At 39.9% G+C, this 22,349-nt stretch overlaps 1 protein-coding gene across 10 annotated transcripts in view; it reads right to left on the reverse strand.

Moving 5' to 3' along the window:
* The window catches only part of BBX (BBX high mobility group box domain containing), a 144,283-nt gene that overhangs the window by 17,232 nt on the left and 104,702 nt on the right, over nt 1-22,349 (reverse strand). For 7 of the 10 annotated variants that reach the window (XM_033053609.2, XM_033053607.2, XM_033053606.2 and 4 more), the window contains 6 exons: nt 19,706-20,621; nt 18,678-18,816; nt 15,408-15,556; nt 8,354-8,440; nt 1,143-1,340; nt 278-470 (listed from right to left, as the gene is read on the reverse strand). In XM_033053609.2, coding sequence (XP_032909500.1) covers nt 278-470; nt 1,143-1,340; nt 8,354-8,440; nt 15,408-15,556; nt 18,678-18,816; nt 19,706-20,621 — 1,682 coding nt within the window. The remainder of the gene's footprint in view (nt 1-277; nt 471-1,142; nt 1,341-8,353; nt 8,441-15,407; nt 15,557-18,677; nt 18,817-19,705; nt 20,622-22,349) is intronic. The other 3 variants (XM_033053612.2, XM_033053615.2, XM_033053614.2) reach the window with 3 other exon arrangements.

Below are 22,349 nucleotides of genomic sequence, written 5' to 3' on the forward strand. Positions count from 1 at the left end.
ATAATTTCCAATCATTAGGATCTCAAGGAGCATATACAAGAATTGGTAGGTAAGCTTACTAGGAAGGATAATTTTACTAACTGCTAAACAGATTACACTGTCATTTAGGTGAAGACTTAAACACTACTAAGCAAGTGGGGTGAAGCAGACAATCACAGAAAGCTGTAGAAGAGGAAATGCAGTCCAAATTAAACAATCTGCTATTCACATGTTTTCTGAACAAGCTGTCAGCCACATACTATTTACTTAAGACAAGAAGAAGAAAAGAAAACCATACCTGTGTACATTTTCCATGGCTGCTACTTCTGCCAGAGCAGCTAAGCTAAAAAATGCAGACACCGCTGGCATATCTGACGTAATACTATGATTTTCTTCTGTCTCTGTGTTTCTGGAGCATTCATTGTTGCAATCTGTTTCTGCATTTGATGATTTTTGAAGAGTACTTTGTGGCAGCTCTTTTGGCTTGTCCTCTGCAAAGAAAGAAAGTTAAGGGTGCAGATGTAGTACACAAATTCACTGCAGTCTATGGATATGCCGACTAGCCTGGTGTTAACAGAACCTTTACCTTTAGGGCTTTGATTCTGCCACTCTCATTTGATTCATGCTGACCCAAGCTACTGGGTCAGAAGCACAGTACTAAGGTTTATGAAGCTATTTTCTGATTTTGCATTCAACTGAATTTGACCTTTTAGGTCAGGCAAGAGAGCTTTTTTGTATGTTTTAGATACAGTAGTCCTGAAAGATTATCTTACTGGAGAACTCCAAGAAGGACTCTGGCATTAACTGTCATACTATAAAATACAGTTTTATGACCTATAATCAGTATAATTTCTTTGCTGGACTGGAAACAGATTGTGAAAGGTTACCTTTCACCATTTTCCATTTCTCTCTGTATCAGTTCACAGTTCTTAAGAGTGAAATATCCAGAGAGAAAAGACAAATTTGGTCACTCAAACAAAAAAAGTTGGCCATTATGGACTCAGTGATTTCCCAGTAGGTTGATACCTGCACTTTAAATAATGAGCATTCTAAGCAGGTATGAAAACAAGCTAATTTAAAACCACTGTCCTGATAGGTTGCCTGTATCTCAAACCTTCTCCAACCATGCAGTTTTAATAAAATTTTAACTCCAATTTCCTTACCCAGTGTCCCTGCTGCTGGTGACACTCGCCCATCTGCTGTTCGGACAAGATGTGTGATCTTAGTTTTTCTTGCTTTCCTTTTCTGGCTGCCAACTAAAGGCTCGTGCATCATTGCTGGCTCTGGAGTGTTTAGGGCAGATATTGAAATTTTATTCTTCCAGGCAGACTCACTGGAATTTCGGTCTTCTAGTAGTATGGCTGGAAGAGAATAAAAATGCAACTTTAGATGTAGAATAATTCAGCCACTAGCTATGCTCATTTACCATTTTGCATCTATCTGCATAAAACCATTCCTCACAGATACTCAGACCATAACCCCTGGCATGATATGATCTGAATGCCACAGAAGTTTGCAGGGAAGTAACAGAATCCGCCGTAAAGACACACTCAAGGTTCAAGTTTCTAATATTTGCAAAGAAAACTGTGAGATCGGCAGTGGCACTTGAGTAGGAACAAGGTATTGCTCTGTATAAAGCATTCTGCAACAGAAGATGTCAGCGAGTGGCTAAGACAAAATGTATTTAAGGAACAACAAGGGTTCTCTTATCTTAGCTCACAGAAGCTAAGATGACAAGAAGAATTCAGCAATTCCTGACTGAAACCCAGTATTACCTCTTTAGTCACTCTACATCAACTTCTTTAAGAAAAAGAAATACTTCCTTTTACAAAATAACAAACCTTAAAAAACACCCCAAAGGCCACAAATAAAAAAGCAGAACTGGATCAGAGCTGAAGACAAGCATGCTAAAAAAAGGAATTAAGCATGGGATAGAATACCATGACAGAAATACTGCCACATAAAGTCAGAGAATGAGAAAGGAACAGTTTCAGTCTTTCTCAGCAGCTCCAGTGTTGGTGTTCTGGAGTAGCCTTTTACCTCCAACTGGAACATGATACCAAATTTTCACTTGACTAAAGAGTTTACTTTAATCTCACTCACAAAGACATTGGTCAGACAGCAATTAAAAAACATATTTAAATTTCCAAAGTGTGAGCTCAGTGCCTAGTAGTCAATTGTTTGCAATCTGCATTGATGCAATAAGCCATTCTGCTGATCCCACCAGGTATCACTAGTCCATAAAGGCAATCTGTGACATCTTTTTCCCTCCTGTGATAAAACTGTTATGAAGCCTGCCCCACCTGTGATCACTGTCAGCTAGGGTTATAAAGAGGCTACAGGTAGCAACTGGAATGCCCAAGCCATTTTTTACAGATGTCTAACTTGTTTTGAAATTGGGAACACTTATGATACTTGCACCAAGTTCCTGAGGTATTTCCCCCAGTACACTGCCATCCTGAATAGATTGCACATTTTTTCCAAATGCCTGCACCTCATCTTCCCTGCTGCATTTTCAACTCATTACTTTCTTTACTGCCTATCAGCTTATACCACATCTCTTTGCAACAGTCCTTGATATATTTTCCACAGCTGTTACTGTGTCTACAGTTAGCTTACTCTTCCCTCCAGTTTCTTTTTATCTTTCTCCCCATTTTAAAGACTTAAGACACATTTGTCACTTTTTGGGTGGTTTGACCAGCAAAAATTACACACACATAACTGAAGCCAGAATGCAAACAACTGCTCTTTCAGAAGGGCTAAGAACTGAACAATTCCAATCTCCTGCACTGAGACTGGTGGTGTCACACAGGAGCACCTAGCCCCACAAACTGTGGGCAACAGCCAAACAGTCTGCATTGGCCTTTGCCTTCTTTCATGTTAGTGTGCATTTCTGTTTATTGTTAGTTTAATAGATTTAATGAACATTCTATTCAAAGATATAGCAAATAAAACCTTTATCTTTTGCTGGCTTCTTTAACTGTTCATTCTGTGAGGATGTGGGCTAGATGAAGAGAATAGCAGTAACACATTTCATCTTGTTAGCAGTTGCCCTTTGCTCTTCTGTTGGAAGGACCTTTTAATATTTTATTGTCTAAGAATACAATCAGATCTAATACACACATGAAAAACAGATGAAATATTCCAAATTTTAATTTATGATCTTAATTCACCTAAGTTCTCTTGCAAAACATTTTGGAACTTGTGCATGTTCTTTATCCAGAAAAAAAGCACACAGGTTCAATTAGCATTCTGAAGTGCTTAGCTCTAGTTGCCAATCTTTCCAGAGCAGAGCTTTGCTGTAAAACTGAATTTTTTGTAACGAGCACTCGAGAGAAAGCACAGGAAAAGATCCACCCTGTAACAATCCAATTAAGTAGAAGCATCAATGACTGCAAATGTGACTTTCAAATAACTCAACTGGGCCGACAGCGAGATGTTCAGATGAGCTTTGTGCATCGAGACCAGGATCTTAATTGGAATGTCTAATTAAATGGGCAACTTTATCTCCAGATTTCTTATTTGGGAATTCATAAGCACTGATTGTATTTTAATGTAATGGTCTGGTTGTAGTCCAACACTATCTGTTAATTCTGATTTGCTCTAATTAGCACTTTGACACTGCTGTCTACTTCTATCTTGATTGAGTTTATAATGCTTTTAATTTTAGTACTACAACTCACTTTTTTTTTACATTTAATAAAAAAAGACATGATTTCAAACAATGAACAACATATGATTAAAAAAGACTTGATTTGATATGCATTTAATTAGATGTGTTGTATGCCAGGTCACCAGAAATTAACTTGATTGATCACTACAGCTGGGGGTTCCCTTTTGTATTTTTCTTTCTCATATTGTATGTGTCAAAAAATGAAGAGGAAAAAAAGCCTTGAAAGGTAAAATAGGCAATAGTAGAAGACATAAGGAATATATGATGTTGGCATGTTTGACTAAGAAACAGCAGAAGGTGGTTGTACAAACTCAGATGCAGTAAGTATATTCCCCCTCCATGTTTTTATTTTGTTTTATATTCCCTCTCCAAGTTCTTTTTTTAATCCTTGAAACGAGACTTGAAAGTCGTCTACTTTCCTTTTCTCCTCTAGCTCTAAAAGAAGCTCTTATCACTTCAACATAACATTGCTGCCATACAATCTTGAAGAAGGATTGAAGGTGAACAATGAGTATTTTGTGTGTGTGTGGGTGCAGGCTGAATGTTGAAGGGAAGAGCATCTTCTCTTCTCTAGCAGTCTTAGTGGACACCGGCTTTAGAAATTATCACTGACTTCTTTACAGAGTATTATTCAAGTAGACACAAAACTTGGAAATCACACAAAGGCTTCACTCACCAGACCCTCTGCACTTACCACTAGAGGAGAAAGCAGTCCGTGTTTCTACAGCTCTACATCTTTAAACTGTGCTCTGCACCTCCTTCGAGAGGAACAGCATCCCACTGCTTCAAGTGACATGAAGATGCTCCAAATCAGGACCAGATTTTGTTCTGCAGGAAGCCTAGGGCTAGCCAGGTTTAATTCCCTGTAGTTTTCTTTAATCAATCTGATGTCCATTCTGCTTCCATGCCATCCTGCATTCAGGAGCTGTCCCATGAGGAGCTCAGCTAATTTTCAGGGGAACATTGTCTAGACATGACATGAGGTTCTGCAGTTACTGTGCAGTCCTGCCAACAGGTAGGTGCACGCTCAGCTCTCCATGACAGTGGCATGGGCAGAACTACTGGGCTATTTTTGCAAGCAGAGATGAGAATATGAAGGTGTGGGCCTTTAGGCATTGCCTACACTGCAGTGGCAGAAATGACTCTGAGAAAAACATATTCAGAGGTCTATGCCAGATGGTTTCCTCAGCTAGGTTTGGTAAAGATTTGCAGTTCATCCTATTCTGCAGGCATGCAGAGTACACATAGTCTTATGTCCCCCCTATCTTTGTGAACAAAATTAAGCCAGTTAAACTGGCTTAGCACACGGCAGCTTTTCAGACAAGCTTTTCAGATTAAACCCCAACAAAACACAGACTTAAAAGAATTTCTTTAGTGATGCCTGTTATGAGAGACAGCTGCAGTTTAACCACTTAGTGGAGAAAAAATGCTCTGTGGGTCTAAGCATGCTGGTATCAAGGAAGAAAGGTGAGCTGTAATGCTTTGTCTTTATGAAGTTAAACAGTGAAAATCTAGCCAGCCAGAGCACAATTTCAAGTCACCAGTGTCTACAGAACCACTTCACCAAGGAAGTGATGCCAAACAGGCTGAGCTGGCAGAAATTCCAGCTCTTCCTACAACAGGACACTGTTACACTATGGCTTTGGGGCCAGGCAGCACACAGATGCAGCAAGGACTGGGGACTAACAAAGCAGTCCTTTGCTTTGAGGAGATACAAAGCAGCAGATGGTCAAACCAGGTGTAGGAGACAGCCGCCTGGGCGGGAAGCTCTGCTGCAGGAGCCTGTGCTGATCCAGCCCTCCTCCAGCCAGAATGGTTGCCAAAGGCACAGAGCTAGTGGCTCCCTCTGGGCTGAATGCCCCACAAAACAGGGCTCTGATGTGCGTGGGACAGTGTGAGCTGGTGCTGAAACCAGCGTATGTGTTCATCCTCTCTTTGCCCCTCCCTGTGCAAAGGCCAGTGTTGCAGCTGCCTGCTACACAGACCATGCAAGAGCCTCAGCACAGCTCACTAAGTGTACCTGCAAAGAGGCAACCACTGGGACTTGTTATTTTAAGGACTGTTTCCCATTGGAAAGCCTTGTTATTGTGGCAGAAAAATACAACTCCCAGATGAGTGTTAACTTTCCCAAACATGCACAGATCCAGTTGTGCTTCTGTCAGCCTTCCTAAGGAAGAGATATATCTCTTGACATGTTCAACTGCATTACTGTGTGCTCTGTGTAGCATTTCACTGGTGTACCCTGCTCTCTGAATAGTTGCAAACTCTTAATATGGGACATGCACTGGTGCTGCCATGTACAATGTGGTCGAAATTAATTCACATTTTTATACCAGAGACACACAGACAACACAATACAATCACACTAAATCTGCCTTTACTGCACTTACTTTCCTTCACTCCTAACAGAGGCACACAGGCACACACATTTTTCAAGATGAAAAAACATGAAGCCAGCATGACCTCTGCTGACAGCAATCCTTCCAAGCATCTCCTCTGCAGCTATACAAACATTCAGGCTCCTTTTTTTTGCAAAATTAACTTCATAAAAACCAAAACCACACATTATGTAGACTTGTGACTTCCCACAAGTATAGATTAACCACAAAAAGGAGCTGAAATTTTCATTTATTGTTTGGTTCACAAAATGCTCAAATAAATATTATCTGAATTGAAATGAAGATTCTGGGATTCTTCTCTTGAATGCTGCAGAATATAGGATAGCTCAGCCACACGGTTTAGGGCCAGTTGCCTAGGAACTCCTGGATGGAGGATGAAATCTGTAGGCAGCACATGATGGAGAGGCTGTCCAGCACCTGCTGAGGTCATGCCCACACTACACTTTGCTGAGCAACAATTCACTTTCAGTCACTAAGAGTACACTTCAGAGTAGGAAAGACTCCAAATTCTCTCCCCTCTGTAATTCAGGGGAAAATGCAGTTCTCCATCAATATATAGACATTCATTGCCTTTCCTCTGATGATTATATGTGAGCTGTGTAAGGCTCCTAAGTTCCTCCTGTCTTTAGTCTTAGGAGGAACTTGGCAAGCTGGCTCTGCCCCAGCAAATGCACAGACACATCTTTAATGTTTAGACACTATGACATTATTCACATGCTTAACTTCCAAGGACATGTCTCCGTGTTGTGCTGGAATGAGGCCAGAGTGCTCAACACTTGCCAGGGTTGAATCTTTGATCATAGTGCACACTTCACTTTGTATCAAAACAGGCTGGCTTCTTTCAAACAAATGCAGGGTTTGACATTTTGCTTACCCACATTTTATCTGCGGATTTTAAGGTATTTATATTTTCTACTCTTTACTTAATCATATATTAAACACTTTCTGTTTCTTTTCCCCCAGGAGAATTTGAACACTCATTTTTCTTAATAATTTGTCTACACAGTCTATTAATAATTCAGGAACAAAATCTGAACGATGCCAAATAAAAACTATGCTAATATATGATGCCTTTTTTACACCAACATAGGAGCAAGATAGTTACTTCTCATAAGCAACTCCCACAACATATTCGTTGTACAAATACAACAAGACAGAGCAAGTAATTTCAAATTATTTGCACCACGGAATGCAGAAAAGCAGGCAAAGCCTATGTGGGAAAATAGTGCATGTGCAACACAGATGAGAGAAAACACAGCACCAAGAAAGGAGAGGAAATTACATGGCCAGGTCTTAGGAAAAGACATGAACCATAAAGGTAGCTGGGGAAACTGGAGATGGGAACAACAATTTTACCATCTTAGAGATGAACACAAGTGGGGAAGAAATCAGACAAAATTAATGGAGTTAAGTAAGCAGAACCAGAGAGGTTTTTCTACACTACAGGAACAATGCAGTAGAGAACACCACTGTGGAACAGCTAAGGAACAGCCTGGGCATGACTTGAATAGTGTGGGCAACATGATGACAGAAGAAAAAGGGTTCAGGGAAGCAGGCTAAGCTATAATCCTGTACATACTTGAACTTGAAAATGCCCCTTAGAGTTGTGAGTTCTGAGGGGTACAGGATTATGATACTATAACAAGAAAAAGACTTTAGAGAGCTAACACTGCATAGCAGGCAGGCAAGGTCCAGAACATAACCTTAAAAACTGCAGAAGGTATTTTCCATACGAAGCAAACATAAAGCTGGTTTAAGATTTCCACAGAGACAGGGCTGGAGGTTGGTATTTCTGAGATCTGGTGCAGAAACAAGTTCTTACATCCTGACCAGGCTCTTACACCTTGACCAGCTGCAGTCTGCAAAGTTCCAGACAGCAAGAAATCACAGGAATAGGGAATAGGGACATGCACAAACGCTCTGGCAAAATAATACAGTCACTGATACAGAAGGATGCAGATAAGAGCATCCTAAGGACCACAGAGCTGTAAGCTGTAGAAGATACACGTTTTCAGGGCCAACTGCAGAACTGCCTTGGCTTTGTCAGCTCTGCTGCACAGCATCTGGGGTAAGAAAACTGTAATTAAAGAGAGATGCCAAGTAAAAACAAAACTGCATCATACTGGAGTAAGGTAATATCAACTGGAGCCAGGAGGCAATGCAATCATAGCAGACAGGGAAAATAAGGAATCAAAGCCATCAAAGTCTAGAGAGCTGAGGGGTCTCTGTCTAGAAGCATTTGCCCAAGACTGAATTGAGAAAGAAGGCAGCTGAAAACCTTAATTAAGCAATGCACCAGTACCTGTGTCCGGAACATTAAGCTTCTTTCTGTGCTTAAATTTGCTGACAATTTTGTGGAATAAGTTCTTTTTCTGAGACTGGAATGAACCTACAGACGACATCAATAACACATACTTTTAATTAGAAGCTTGAAAAAGAGTACAACAGTCACAGTATGTACTGTACAACCTCCCCTTCCTATAATACAAGTTGCCATTTGATGGGGAAGCACAAAACCTGACCTTCTGCCCAAAGGGACTCCAGAGGCTTTCAGCAAACTGTAGTTCAACCCATCACCTCCCAGTGTTTAAGTGCATACAATGCATTTTGGGGAATGAAGCCCTTAGGAAAGCTTAGCCATACAATAAAACAGGAGGTTATCTTGCTTGTTTAAAGATATGCTCTCTTTTCCACATACACTGGGCTTGGCTGGCAGGGAGTAAAACTTAACAGTGCTGGAAACACACCAGTGGTTTAATTACTGCTGAGCGGTGTTTAAAGAACATCAATATCTCTCTCACTCTGGCACCCCAGCAAGAAGGCTGAGGGTGCCCAAGAGGCTGGGAGGGGATATAGTCGGGACAGCTGACCCACACTGGTCAAGGGGCATTTCAGAGCATACTCAACACAAAACTGTAGGCAAAGTTTTTTTAAAGTTGTCCATTGCTTAGGTACTGGCTGGGCATCAGTTTGTTAGTGGTGAGTGCTGGCTTTTGCATTACTTGTTTCCTCCCTCCAACTTATGAAACTGTCTTCTCCTTGACCCAGGAAGTATTTTTCCTTATTTCTGCCCTTCCTATTCTCTTTACATTCCACTGTGGAGTGAGCAACACAGTGGGAACCTACTTAGCAGCCAGGGCAAATCCACCACAGGATGCAAGAGGTATCACTGCCTCTCTGGTGACCAGAAATGAGATATACTAAATGCAAAAGTAAAAGATCCCAGAGGAGGAAGGTGAGGCTATGTCCAGCTCATGGTATCATTCTTACTTTGCCAGCAGAGTCTTTGCTAGGAGCAGTCAGAAGACATCTTGTGTGACATTAGACCATAAAATATTCCACTATCAGAGGTCATCAAGAAGTTAGCCTTTGCCTCATTAGGGGAGCAGTCAGTGATATAACAGCAACATAAGAGATGCATAATCTCCACAATGCAAAGCCGTTTTTAGGGAGTTTACAGAAATTCAACTCCAAAATCTTATTTCCAATGACACAGTAGACAAGCAAGTCTTCAGGCTAGCTCAGAACAGACCAGCCCAAACAGAAATGAGATGCTGTGCATGTGACAAGATGATTTCTAGCCTAACAAGCAGGTGTTCTTCCCATCTCCAGCTCACCTGCAACAGGATTCTACCCACCACAAATAACTTTTCCTGGAAAGTGAAAAGTGGGCTTTTCTACTCCTCCTCATCCTTAAAAGGAATCAGACACACATTGGCTACTGGGACGCAACTGCAACCATACAGGAATGTACAATCAGGGTAAGTCTACATTATGTATCTGCAATTTGCCATCTCAGACTCCATATGCAAGGAAAGACAGAGTAAAAAGTGTGTAGCATATGGAGGAAGTATTTAGTCTTAGGAAGTGAAAGCCATTCACAGACACTAGGCTGTCTGATAAACACTGAGAATTACTGAAAGCTAAAATCCAGCCAGACGCAGACATAGAAACTTAACATCTTGCACATGTCGGCTTTGTGGCTCACTGCTACTTCTTGTTTAATACAGAAGAAATCAAAACTTTGCAGAATAATTAATGAATTTCCAATTTCTAGAAGTCAAACAACTAATCAAAGTACAAGCAAGAGATCATCTTAGGCAACATCAGCTTGAACTTGAACAGCTTCACTAGAACCTGTATAGAAAATACCAGAAAGTACAATAGAAGAGGCTATATTCACTCAAACTTACTGAAGTGTTATTCTGCAAATTTTACAACAGCTTCTTGAGTATCACAGAGGACTAGTCTAGTGTCAGTGCAACAAAAATGTAAAACAAGGAATGAAAAAGCTCAGAAAGCTTGAGCAAAAGCCTAAGTGAAAGAATTAAGCTTTTCTTGATACCAAACTCAAATACTTCATCCACATCAACAGAAACAAGTCTTTCCACCAGCTCCACAAGAAGACAGAGCTACATAACTACATGATTCTTGTGACTTTTTAAAATAATTTTTTAGTTAGCTGATTAGTGTTTTTTGTAGGTGCTTGGAAGGAGCAATGTGTTACATATCACCTGTGTCTCAATTTCTACAGCTCAACCTGCACCATACAAACCATTTCAGTCATTATCACAAACAGCCAGTGTCAGCAACTCTAAGCAGAATAACTGAGATGAAAAACTCAGAAAAAGATGACAAGCATTGCACAAAGGGGGAAACCTGTGTTATTCATCCCTTTTTCCCCCATTGAAGGCACCTTTCTTATCAGCCTGTATCTGCAAAATGCCGTTTTCCCATGTGGAAAATCCAAGGATTTTAATAGGGCCAAAAGAAAAGCTGCCTTTCAGTAAGGCAATTTTGCTATTTCCTTCCCTTTTAGCTGTTACTCCTGTAAGACAATGCCCCAAATGCATTGCAAGAGAAGATGGGCTAATAACTAATAAGTCAACAGTTCATACTTGGACCTGACAATCAATGTAACTTCTGACTCCATGAGAAACTTCATCCACGCTCTCTGCCTTAACAGTGTAGGCACAGTCAGCAGGCAGGAGCTGACAGGAGCTGGCTGGGTTGCACCTGTTTCATGGGGACAACAGGCAAGCATGCCAAGAATTTGAACAAATACCACTTGAGAACATTCAATCCAGAGAAAATCCATGACTGAAAAAACTAACCTAAAAGTCTTGCTTAGGCAATGGACCCTAGATGTGATTTTCTATAGAAAGCTGAAAAAAAACTTTCTAATGTTGGATTACTTGACATTGTTATACAGCCATCTACTCATCTTGCTCTGCTGGAAATATTCTACACAGCTATTCCTCTCCCTAGCACTTCAGCAACTGCCACAGGATTTAATCCCTGGCTTGTCCATTGTGCTTAATGGGGACAGTAGGGATTCCTCCTGGGAGTACTTGCTACAGCCAGTGGCAGCTGCTTGGGAAAGCAGCAGGCAAGAAAATGAACCATAACTGTATTTCCTCCAAATTTCTGGGCATAGGCCTCCTTTGCGCTCAAAAAGTTCCCTGTTTTAAAGGATCTGATCAAACAGAAGACATTTCAACAAGATCCTAACAATATCAAGACAACCAGTCTGTGAATTTCTGCATCTCTTGGAGGAAGGCGCTGTATTTTTAGGTCATGATCCTTGGAATGTTACAGCATGAAATCTCCAAGCATCTGAATGCTTTGAACCGAGCTAAAAAAACCCCAGAGCTAAGACCAAGAGGAATGCCACAAAGCAGCATCCATTTTAAGCTGATGTTTTACTTCTAGTCCTAGAGGCCACAGACAAAAAAAAAAAAAAAAAAAAAAAGACAATCTTTTCCCCAAATAAAAGCACATTGTGCATTCCCCTCTTTGCCTTCCCAAAATGAAAGCTTTAGTGCAGTGCTTGGTGTATAAGTGAGCATTTCTTCACAGTATAAAGCAGAAATAATGACTCTGCCTGTTGCTCACTTTTGCATACAAGCAGATTAGTGACTCACTGCAGACAGCTGACTTCTGCGTGGTGGGATGTTTTGGCACACATGCCATTGGAAAGAAGGAAAAAAAAAGGAAACAGTCCCAGCTCCAGTAAATGTCGGAGCAGGCCATCTGCACAGATTCAGTATAGCTGTATTCTTCAGCCATTTTGTGACATTTTTATTGTATATGCACCTTCCCAGTTCAAAACGGTTGATGTGGATTTTGACAAAGCTTTATGGCTTACTCAGTCCTGCTCCCGTTGAAGAAAGACCCTCAATCATTTAAATGGGAGCAGGATTTAGACAATTTGGAAACTGGGGGAAAAAATGCCTCTCATTTAAGTAAAGGTTCAAATTTTCCTTCATACATGTGGATGTGAAACAGCTTTCATGTTACAGGGTTCTTCAGGTTTTTTTATGTGAAAGAACTGGTTGAAGTGTGGACTGGACGTGACAAGAACAACGGAAGTGTCAACTGGCAATGCCCTACTGATTTTCCACTTCAGAGCAGGAAAACATCCTGACAAATCTGGCTGTGTGGTCAGGTAGCAGATCAAGCCCACTGTAGGTATAAGCTAATGACATTTGACAGAAAATCAATCCAGTACTGTTTACTCCAAAATAAAACTTTTTAAAGCATACAGTTACAGTTGGGGGTGGGGTGCAGAGAAACACCCCAAACCCAACAAACAAAAACATTTCTCCATTTTTATTCACCCAACATCCTGGGGAAGATTTAGAGTGCAGCACTCCAACATGTTTTCTGAATTTTAAATGTTCAGTTTTTGAAGTCTACAGTGTCTACTAAGTAGCTATCTATGCTGAGTGAAAATGAATAGCACACACTCATTTAAAGAAAAGCAGCACATGATTTCAAGGAGTGTTCATATAAACATATCCCTACTGATTTCTATCTGTTATATGGAAACACCCAGAGGCCCCAAACACTTGTAGACCCTATTTTTGCTGGGCAACTCTTCTAATTATGTGACAGAGACACATCCAAGAAAAAGCCACACATCCGAAACAGCTCCACACAACACAGTAATGCAGAGCAGTGTAAGTTTGAGGTCTCCCATATCCCAACACAGTCACACCCATTATATTGACCCTTCATGGTTCATCCTCATTGCATAAAAATAAGATGCCACTTTTGTTTAATTCTAATGGTGTAAAAATTCGGGACAATTCAAAAAACCCACAACCACACCAAACCAAGCTCTATTATTTTGCATGATATGCTAGTTTCATTTACTGCAGTAGCCTAGCACACAGACCTGCTACACTTTTGGAGGCCAGGGTTGTCTAAGAATAAGAACTTTATATTCATCACACTTCACCAGACAACAGCATGATGAGGCTCAATAGCCTGTCAGTACATCACAAATTAAATTGAGGATTCAGCTTAATAAATGCTTGACTCAACTGGAATAAACCTTACTAAGCTAGTAAGCTCGCTTGTATGAACTTTGGGTGGGGTCATTTCAAATCCACAACTCATGTCCTAGTTTTACATATCCTAAGAAAATAAAACACATTTAAAATTGACCTACTGCCATGAAATATTTACTTTTTAGCAGTCCTTCTTTTCCAGAAGAAAAATGGTTTGTTGGAAAGTTTAACTACCTCTTGAGAGCTGACTGAACCTTGCTCTTCAAGGAATTGGAATGACTGCCACAAAACTGTCAGCTTGCCCAGTTAAACTGTGTGAGTTCAACATTCACTGGAATTAGGAGCAAGTATCACTAGCTCTGTCTGGATTAGTTTGGGTTGGATGTTCACTACAGAAAGAGCAGTGTTACTATCTGTTATTCCTGCCCTGGGGCTGCTTGTTGCAACCCCACAGCTCAGTTGGTGGAAAAGTTCATGTGACTGTTTACCATCTGCTCAGTGCAAAGTCAGCTGGCTTAATTTAAAGAGCCCCTATTGTCAGCCAGAGGCAAATGCTCCATGACTGTCTCTGCAGGGCTGTGCCAAAGCTATTCGTATCAGGCTTGTAACCAGCCTGCAGTGATGTTTTTGACCTTCCTGTGAGACAAGGCCAAATATATTCCAAAGCTCTTTTAGGTGATGCTAACAAAGATAAAAACTAATTCTCCTGCATGAGCCTAGCCAAAAGCAGAATGCAGTTCTGAGCTACCTGGCTTGAGGTACAATTCTAGCCCACCATTCCCAAACAACACAGGGCCTGCAGAATTTTTAAACACACAGACACTTGAACAGGTAAATACTGTAGAGAGAAATCCAATGAGCTACCACTACAACTTTAATTGCTAGATTGCTGTAGTCGAGGAGATTTTCTTTCCAACAGATGTTGCTTAATTACCAGTGTGTTATCATACTGTAAAGCAATTCATTTGTGCTCATTTAAGATGTTCTGCCAAAAATATAACATAAAACAAAATTAAAGGCAGCTGAAGTCAGAACTAGCTTGGTATTAGCACAAGTCTAATTTTGCAAAGTGGCTGTTCCACATCTAATTACAAAAATCAATACCAAAATTGGCATGCACAAGAAAAGAACAGCTGCTCACTGTAATGTGATTATTTGTGAAGCATTCAAAAGGCACAGATCTAATCTAGGGTCACCTGGCTAAAAAAGCCAGTATTAGATCTTAAAACCTGTCAGTCAGTGAAACTACCATTGTAGCAGAAAAGGAAATCACATTGCAAACTGTGCCTGATAAGGACCCTTTTGAGCATCTTTTTGTCTTGTGGAATTACTGGTATAGAATTCCTTCATTTTGTGATGCTTCTACACTGTATATATGCACCAGTATTTCTGCCACAGTATAAAAGTAGCTTTACCCTACCACATTCTCTACCACCTCTGTGTCACAGGTTGTCTGTATAAAAAAAGAGGCAAGTGTGTAATAAGTTCCTCAGAAATGGAGTTGAGTATGGACTTGGTTTTTATGTCTTCTAACTTTTTTTAAATCACATCAGGACATTTTGCTCAAAACTTATGACTGAATTATAATCTTGATAGAAGAAAAATTCCAGATGTTTCATTCAGACATCTCTGGTATCCTATGTTTTAATTTACAGGCCCTAAAATTACAGTGAAATTAGAACTGGAATACAACTAAGCTTAGAAAAATGTTAAAATGTAACCTTTTATCATATGCCCTTTTATCACCAGTTTCTCCTGGGAGAAGTTGTCAAATTCACTTACCTCACAAATACTCATGTTTTAGAAAAACTTTCTTGCTATGAGAAATACATTTTGTGTATAAACTCTACCTAATTGTACTTATGAAAATCAGGAAACAAGAGTGAAAACAATCAGCCTGAAAACTAAACCACATGAGAACCAATTAACAACTTCAGTACTAGGAAGTTTCTCCTTTGACTTCAGACTTTTCACACGTAACAGTAAAGTAAGGATATAAAAATTCCTGAGCTTGTCACAGCACTGCTGTTGTTTAAAAACATCCCGTACTTGGAAATTTACCTTTGTTGGATTTTGGTAGTTCACATGAGCCGCTTCCAATCTTTCGCTTTTTCCTCGAAACAGCTGAATTTTTCCTGTCAAAGGTAATAGGACTGTATTGAGGGAGGCTGTTGAATTTCTTTGCAAATTCTTCTTCCAATTTTGCTAAGCTAAATGGGAAACAAAACCATTCAAATTAAATGTAACTCTTTCTGGAGAAAAAAATATATTGTTTAAGAGCATGTGTGTGCATACACACACCCTTCTACACAGAGAGGGGAAAAACAGCCAAGTGCACACACTATAAACACCAAACCAATATATATTAATCCAACTCTGGAATGTAAATTTCTGCTTCTGCATTTGTAACAGTGCAAATTGATTACTTTAGTAGCATATGTTAAAATTAGGAAAAAAATAATCAATGTCATACTGGTGACATTTAGCTCTGTTTGCTGCACAGATTTGTACAAGAGATTTGTCTGTTCTGCGAGGGGAACAGACAAAGACAGTAAAACCAATAAATAAACCAATAAAACTACTTCACATAAAAGTTCTTACACCAGAATGAAATCATAATTTTAAACCAGAAGCAGAATGTCAAACTAATCAATCTTCTGTGGATATTCTGAAACATGAAGCTTTGGGGTGGGAATTAGTTTTATATTTGTTCTGGGTGATTAAATTTTCTCCCCTCACATTTTATTTGCTGTGAGATGAAAAATGCAACTAGTTTATGCTTTCATGAAACCCAATATGCCTCATACTGCAGCCCAACCTGAATGACTATCACCAGATTAACCACAACTCAAAAAATCCACGGACAAGGTATGATTGTTCCTAATAGCCAGAAGAAAACAAAGCACTCCAAAAAAGGATGGCACAGCATTTCCAGCTATAATGACTACACTGGCTTGCATAAGCACTCTGTGCCTGCAAATTTTTGCACCCAGGCAGAAGTAGAAATTGTGTTTCAGTAAAAGGCAGTGCACACAGGCAGTTTATAAATAGCCCTGTCAATGATAGGGGAACAATGACATTTTCCACTTGTTTTTAATTCCCCTTGCTATGAAAAACCTCAACTTGACAGAAGTTGGCATGACTGTTGGAAGGAAGGCCCTTATGCACTTGGAAATATCACAAGAAGCATGGTACTTCTCTCTGCTTTCTGAAGCAGCACTTTAAACAAATTGCTTTCTGAAAGCTTTGGTGCACAGAATGATACCTTCCTTTTTTCTCTCTAATTATTACGTCTCTCAGTAAGCAATTTTCCATCTTAAAATACAGCCTTGGCTGTTTTCAGACCAGGTGTGTGGTGGGGTTTGTTTGTTTGTGTATACATGTTTTATTTTGGTTTTAAATCACAAAGGTATCTGCCATCAGCAGTGCTTGGTACTGCTACCTTTTCCATACGGATGTTTCCTGACAAGCACAAAACCGTCGGGTTTTCTGCTCTGACAGCTGTCATGAAACGTCATCCTCTGACTCAGCTCCTCTCCCACAGTCTATTCCCACCTGCAGCTCCTGCCCCATGGGCATGTGAGGGGCTGCAGCTTTAATGGGGAAGGCCAAACCTCATTTGACAGTGGATGAGCTGCCATGCTGGCTAGTACATTATAACTTGTGTGATGTGCAGGCAATGGGGAGTGCTGCTATCTCTATGTCAGCGATTGATTATTTAAAGAAATAAAAATCATCCACACTGTCATGAATTTTAAGAGCTTCTCAGAAGCCTGGTTAGACATGTCTAGCTGAGTTGAGGCATTTGTGCTGCACGCCCTAGTCCTGCCAGGAGACACATGCAGGTAGAGCCCTGCTTGCCAAAGGAGTGGGCTGTATGTGGGGAAAGCACATCAGACCATCAGGAAAACGAGGGAATCTACTGATGGGAAAGGCAAGAGGACACAGAAAATGACATAATTCTGAAGGAGTGAGAACCCTTTCACCAACACACTTACAAAATGAGGCTGAAATATGATGCTGAAGGGAGGAGAGGGAGTTAAGTGGAGGTAAAACCAGCTCTTCAAGTAGCCAGAAGGTCAGGTAATGCAATGAAAATGGATATGGGATACCTTCTCCAGTACTTATGCTTCACAAATTCTTAATTCTGCCTTTATAGAGTTCACTAAATGCTACTCATTAATGATGCAAGTGAATAAAGATGAGAGATTGGAAAATATGTATTTCCTCATGCAGCCAGCTAATGAGGGTAGAACAACATTGAATGAATGATTTAGATAATTTTCCTAGCTACTTTGAACACATAATTTACAACTACATTTTTTTATGCTACAAGATGTGATCAGTTTTCCCACCATTATGTGTAAAAAATTTTCAATCTTTCAACTTAAAAATATTTCCAAAACTTAGTATAAGTTCTAAAAATACAAAGTGTTCCATTTTTCTTGCCTATTCCAATAAACAAGACTTGGGGATTCCTATTGATTTAATATCTTTGCCGAAAGTGAGCTGCAACTAGATGCCACAGACTAGCTGGTAAAAAGGGCACTATAAACTTGCAAAACCAAACATATTATAATTTTAGGCATGAAATATGGAAAAACTCCCCCTTTGAAATTAATTTTCCCATCTGCAAGAATTTGCAGGTATGAATGGCTACCCAGATTTAACTACTACACCTGCAGGTAAATAAATCTGTAATACTCTGAAAAAAATCATTACTTGTATACTAGAAAAGTAATTCTGTGCACCCTTGCTAAATTTTAATGTACCTATACTCATTAATTGTTTTTAAGACATAATAATTTCATCATGGTGGACATAAACAGTTTAAATATCTTTTCTCTGCAATAGAAAAATGACATGGTTATCATAATTATTTGCCAATATAAGAGCATTGTTTGCTATTCCTCTGTAAGCAATCTCTCCAAGTGAGCAAAGAGATCTATTCTTTCTAGTCTAATCTGGTTTATGATTGAACACATACACAAAACTTTAAATAGTGCTTGCAGAGCACTCTGAAAATATATGTAACCCTCTTTACCACTTTTTAAGCAGGTAAATACTGTGTGACTTGTTTAGAACTGAGCAAATAACATGATGCAAATAAACTTACAGTGCTGTACACTGGGAAAGATCTCAAAGGAATTACTTTGCTATATAAACAACAGGTATTTAGAGCATGACTCAGTCCAACAGGGTTTTTCATTTTAGGAATTGTGATTATTTGTTTGTTAGACACAGTTCACTTAGCTGCAGTGAGGAGGACTCACTCTTAAATTATTAGGCTGACCTCACTAAAACATCAAACAGTGTTAAACCATAACTTACCCAAATACAAACTCTTCCTTTGGCTTAGTCTTTTTCAGTTTTTTGTTCCCACTTGTCCCACTTGGGGAAAAGGCCCAGATTTCTTCATTCCAGCATCCTTCATGATCTGAGGAGTTACCTTTTCCTGAGCTTCTTTTTCCTGTGATGAAGGCAGAAAATTGTTTCTCATCTTTAGAAAAATGTTCCAAAACAAAGTAGACTCAGAAGAAACTTGTGTACCCAGTCAGTACTGCAACTTATGAAGCCTGACCTTCTTGAAGGTAGTTACAAAACACTTTTCATTTTAAACCGGGCAATAATGATATTGACAACTATTCTGCATCCCTTGTCCAGTCTTTTCCTGGACTACCTCAAAAGTCAGGATCTCTTAAGGTATAAAGAAGAAGGAGATGAAGAGATATACAGTAATAAGTTTCCCTAAATAACAAACATCTTTTTTCTTTTCTGACTGTTCTAATTACACTTATAAATCTACCAGTTGGAAAAATACATTTCCAGACATCTCACTGAAAGCTTCCAGAAATTATCTCAAATTTGTCCTTCTACAAGATAAAGGGTTCTCACTCACTGCCTACAGCGAAACTAACAACCAAAGCAAAACCAGAACACATTTGCTTCTTGCAGGATTGAGAATTATGCTCACAACCACAAAAGTTGTTTATATAGAAACAAGGCAATTGTTCAGGGTTACAAACATCACAAGTCCTGCACACATCCATCAGCAGGCTGACAAATTGAACAGCAAAGCCTTCAGTGAAGAAGTTAAAAAATCAGATCATGAAAGACAAAAATAGAGCAGCTAGGAGTTTGTGAGGTAAGCAGGAACACAGACTGCAAGACTTCCAAAGACCTGCCCTGGAACATGGAGTCCAGGCACTCCACCTGTCTCTAGCATCTCAGGTGGCGAGACACAACATTCCTACTGCACACTGCTCAAACTCCAGCTTAAACATGGGCTTTTGTTTTTCCTCCCACTCCAGGCAGGTTTTGCAGTTCATGCTCTAAACAATACACTCGAAGCCACCCACCTCTGTCCACGTTAGCGCGCAGAGATGTGAGCATGCCCTCTGACACCAGAGTTTTATAAAGAGCACCTTTGCAAGATCTCTCCGATTTCCTGGAGCCACAGGTTTCTATCTTTTTAACACAGTCACTGTCCTCAGTTTTGACCTGTTCTGGTAAGCTTTGGGGCACCACCTCCTCTGTTGGGGTCAGTGGTTCCACTTTAATGTTATCAGAAGCCTCACACGGTACTTCCTTGCTGGCTTCAATACTAAGGAAATCGGGAGGCTTTGATTCTTTGGTGGTCTCCATCGGTTTCTCCTTTGATGTTTTCTTGTCTTTCGATTTCACTTTTTTCTTTGGTGATTTTGTATCCAACATGCTTCCCTTCACATTTGAGACAGGGCGGTTTTTTTTGCGGGGAGTATCCGCGAGTCTCTCAGCCCCCCAGTCCCCCTTGGCCACGGCTTCAATTGTGTACATTACACTTTCAATGTCCGACTCGGAGGACTGCCTCTTTTTACAAGATTTCTTGGGGGTGGATTTTTCATTTGTGTGCCGGTCCAGCTTATTTTTTTTCTTTTTCTTCTTTATCTTTTCCGGCTTTAGCCCAAGGATAGTCATGTCACTCATGAAAAGCTCTGCAGAACGGCACATGTGATCCTTTGTGCTGTCCTTTCTCTCAAAAGGACTGTTTTCCATTGCAAGACTAGTAAAATCTCTGCATTTTGCAGTTTCTGATTCCTCAGCTTTTGTTTCATCTGGGTTTTGCATTTTCTCTATTTCCAATTGTTCTACCTTTCCTTTACTGGAGTCTTTTACTGTTGTTTTCTCCAGTTCTACTTCCATGTCCTCTGAAACTTCCCCTTCCTCATCTTCCAGTGCTTCCACTTTTGTTTTCCCAGGTTCTTTCACTTTTACTCCTTCTGAAGCAAGGCACATCTAAAGTAAGTTTAAAAACAGTCCCATGAAACAAACATCAACTGCTAACATTACTTACTTATATTAACAGGAGCATTAAACAAGGAATCTCTCTTGCATTCTAGTTTAGAAAAGCAAACTGTATTTTTTATTAAATTTAGTAATTATTATATTTAATTCATATTTTCAATACTACAGGATAGTACTGAAAACAGGCTGAAGCCCTGCAGAAACTGATGCAATGGGATGAGAGCTAAGTGCTAGAATAAGGCTGGTGGGTTTTATTCCTGTAATAGAAAAAGACTCAAACTGATCTCAGTGGTGTTTCCTTTAAGGCTCTTTATATAATCTGGAAACCCACTGGTAGATTGATTTTCAGAATATCTGAAATGCCACAGAGCAGAGTTATCTCCAACTATTGCCACAGACAAGCTACTTGAAATCTCACGTCCATTCCCCTTGAACTTTCAAATGTCCCTAATACAATTCCTTTCTCTATTTTCCAAATGGCCTTGAAGGAGGGAGGGAAACAACGCTGACTGAATCTCACTAACTGGGATTATCTTCTTTTACTTGAATGTAAGAAATAATTTGGAAGGTAGTACAAAAGCCTTCCAAATCTTTCTTCTCACGTCACAGACTTATTTTGCAAAGAACTGCAAAGCAGCAGTGGTTGCCATGGTTATCTCCTCCTGGAGATAACACTAATGGAAACCAAAATCCTTATACTATTGGAGGAACACTGGTATTCAAAAAAGGAGCTGTCAGAAGGTCCTCAAACTGCCATGTTCCTGCAGCACTGACTTGGGAGATCCTCACTATCCTCTCTGTTTTGGATCACGTGTGAGCTATGTGGACACCTCTACAAAAGGTAGTCCTTCACGGCACCAACCACTTTCCTTGAGAAGACATACTTTGTTCTTACTTGTCCCCTCTCAAAGCCCCCAAGCTGAATTTCCAGTGCAGTTTTGTTTATAGAACAAATGCCAACCAGTCACCTGGAGCAAAACCAGATGGAAGAGGCTTGCTTTGAACCAGACATCAGAAGGTTCCCACAGCTCAGCCCACAGGCCATGTGGACTGTGGATGTACCCTCCCCAGACCACTGGGTTCTCTTTAGATTAATTTTAGATTTCTGAAATTGGAAAGGCTTTTTTTTCTTGCAAACTAAAAAAGTCTCTCATACCAATTTATAACATTACACCAATGACTGGGATGTTTTTGTAGCAGGTTTCCAAAATGCTTGCTGCACAGAGTAGAAACTACTGATCTGGTTCAGGACAAGGCAGGCTGAGCACTGTAAAGCACCAGAGCTTGGGCAACATAGAGTATCTATTGGGAAGGAGGTTAAATTAGGCAAACAAGAACTCCACAACTATGCTAACATGGGTTCTTGGTACAAAGGCACTTCTTTGACTTTTTTACTACACTGCAATGTTAAGCACAGTCTGTGATTTTTCAAAGCTAAAAATTGATCTTTAATATGGAGCTCATTGGACTAAGAATATTTTGTCAATTCAACATATACCCCCTAGCCAATCGATTTTTTCCTTTTATACATTTGCTTCTTCTGGAGTAGCCAGTAGCACAGAGCTATACATGTGGCTACAAAAAAGTGACTTCTGTCTTGACAGCACTAAAGAAATTTGTAATTAAACAATCTTCAAGATTGGGAAAGCTTAAAAAAAGTATTTAGAAACAAAATAAAGGCAAAATTAGTGCTATTGGTTTTAACTGCTCCCAGAAGGA

This window comes from Catharus ustulatus, chromosome 2, assembly GCF_009819885.2.
Source record: "Catharus ustulatus isolate bCatUst1 chromosome 2, bCatUst1.pri.v2, whole genome shotgun sequence".
Lineage (NCBI taxonomy): Eukaryota > Metazoa > Chordata > Aves > Passeriformes > Turdidae > Catharus > Catharus ustulatus.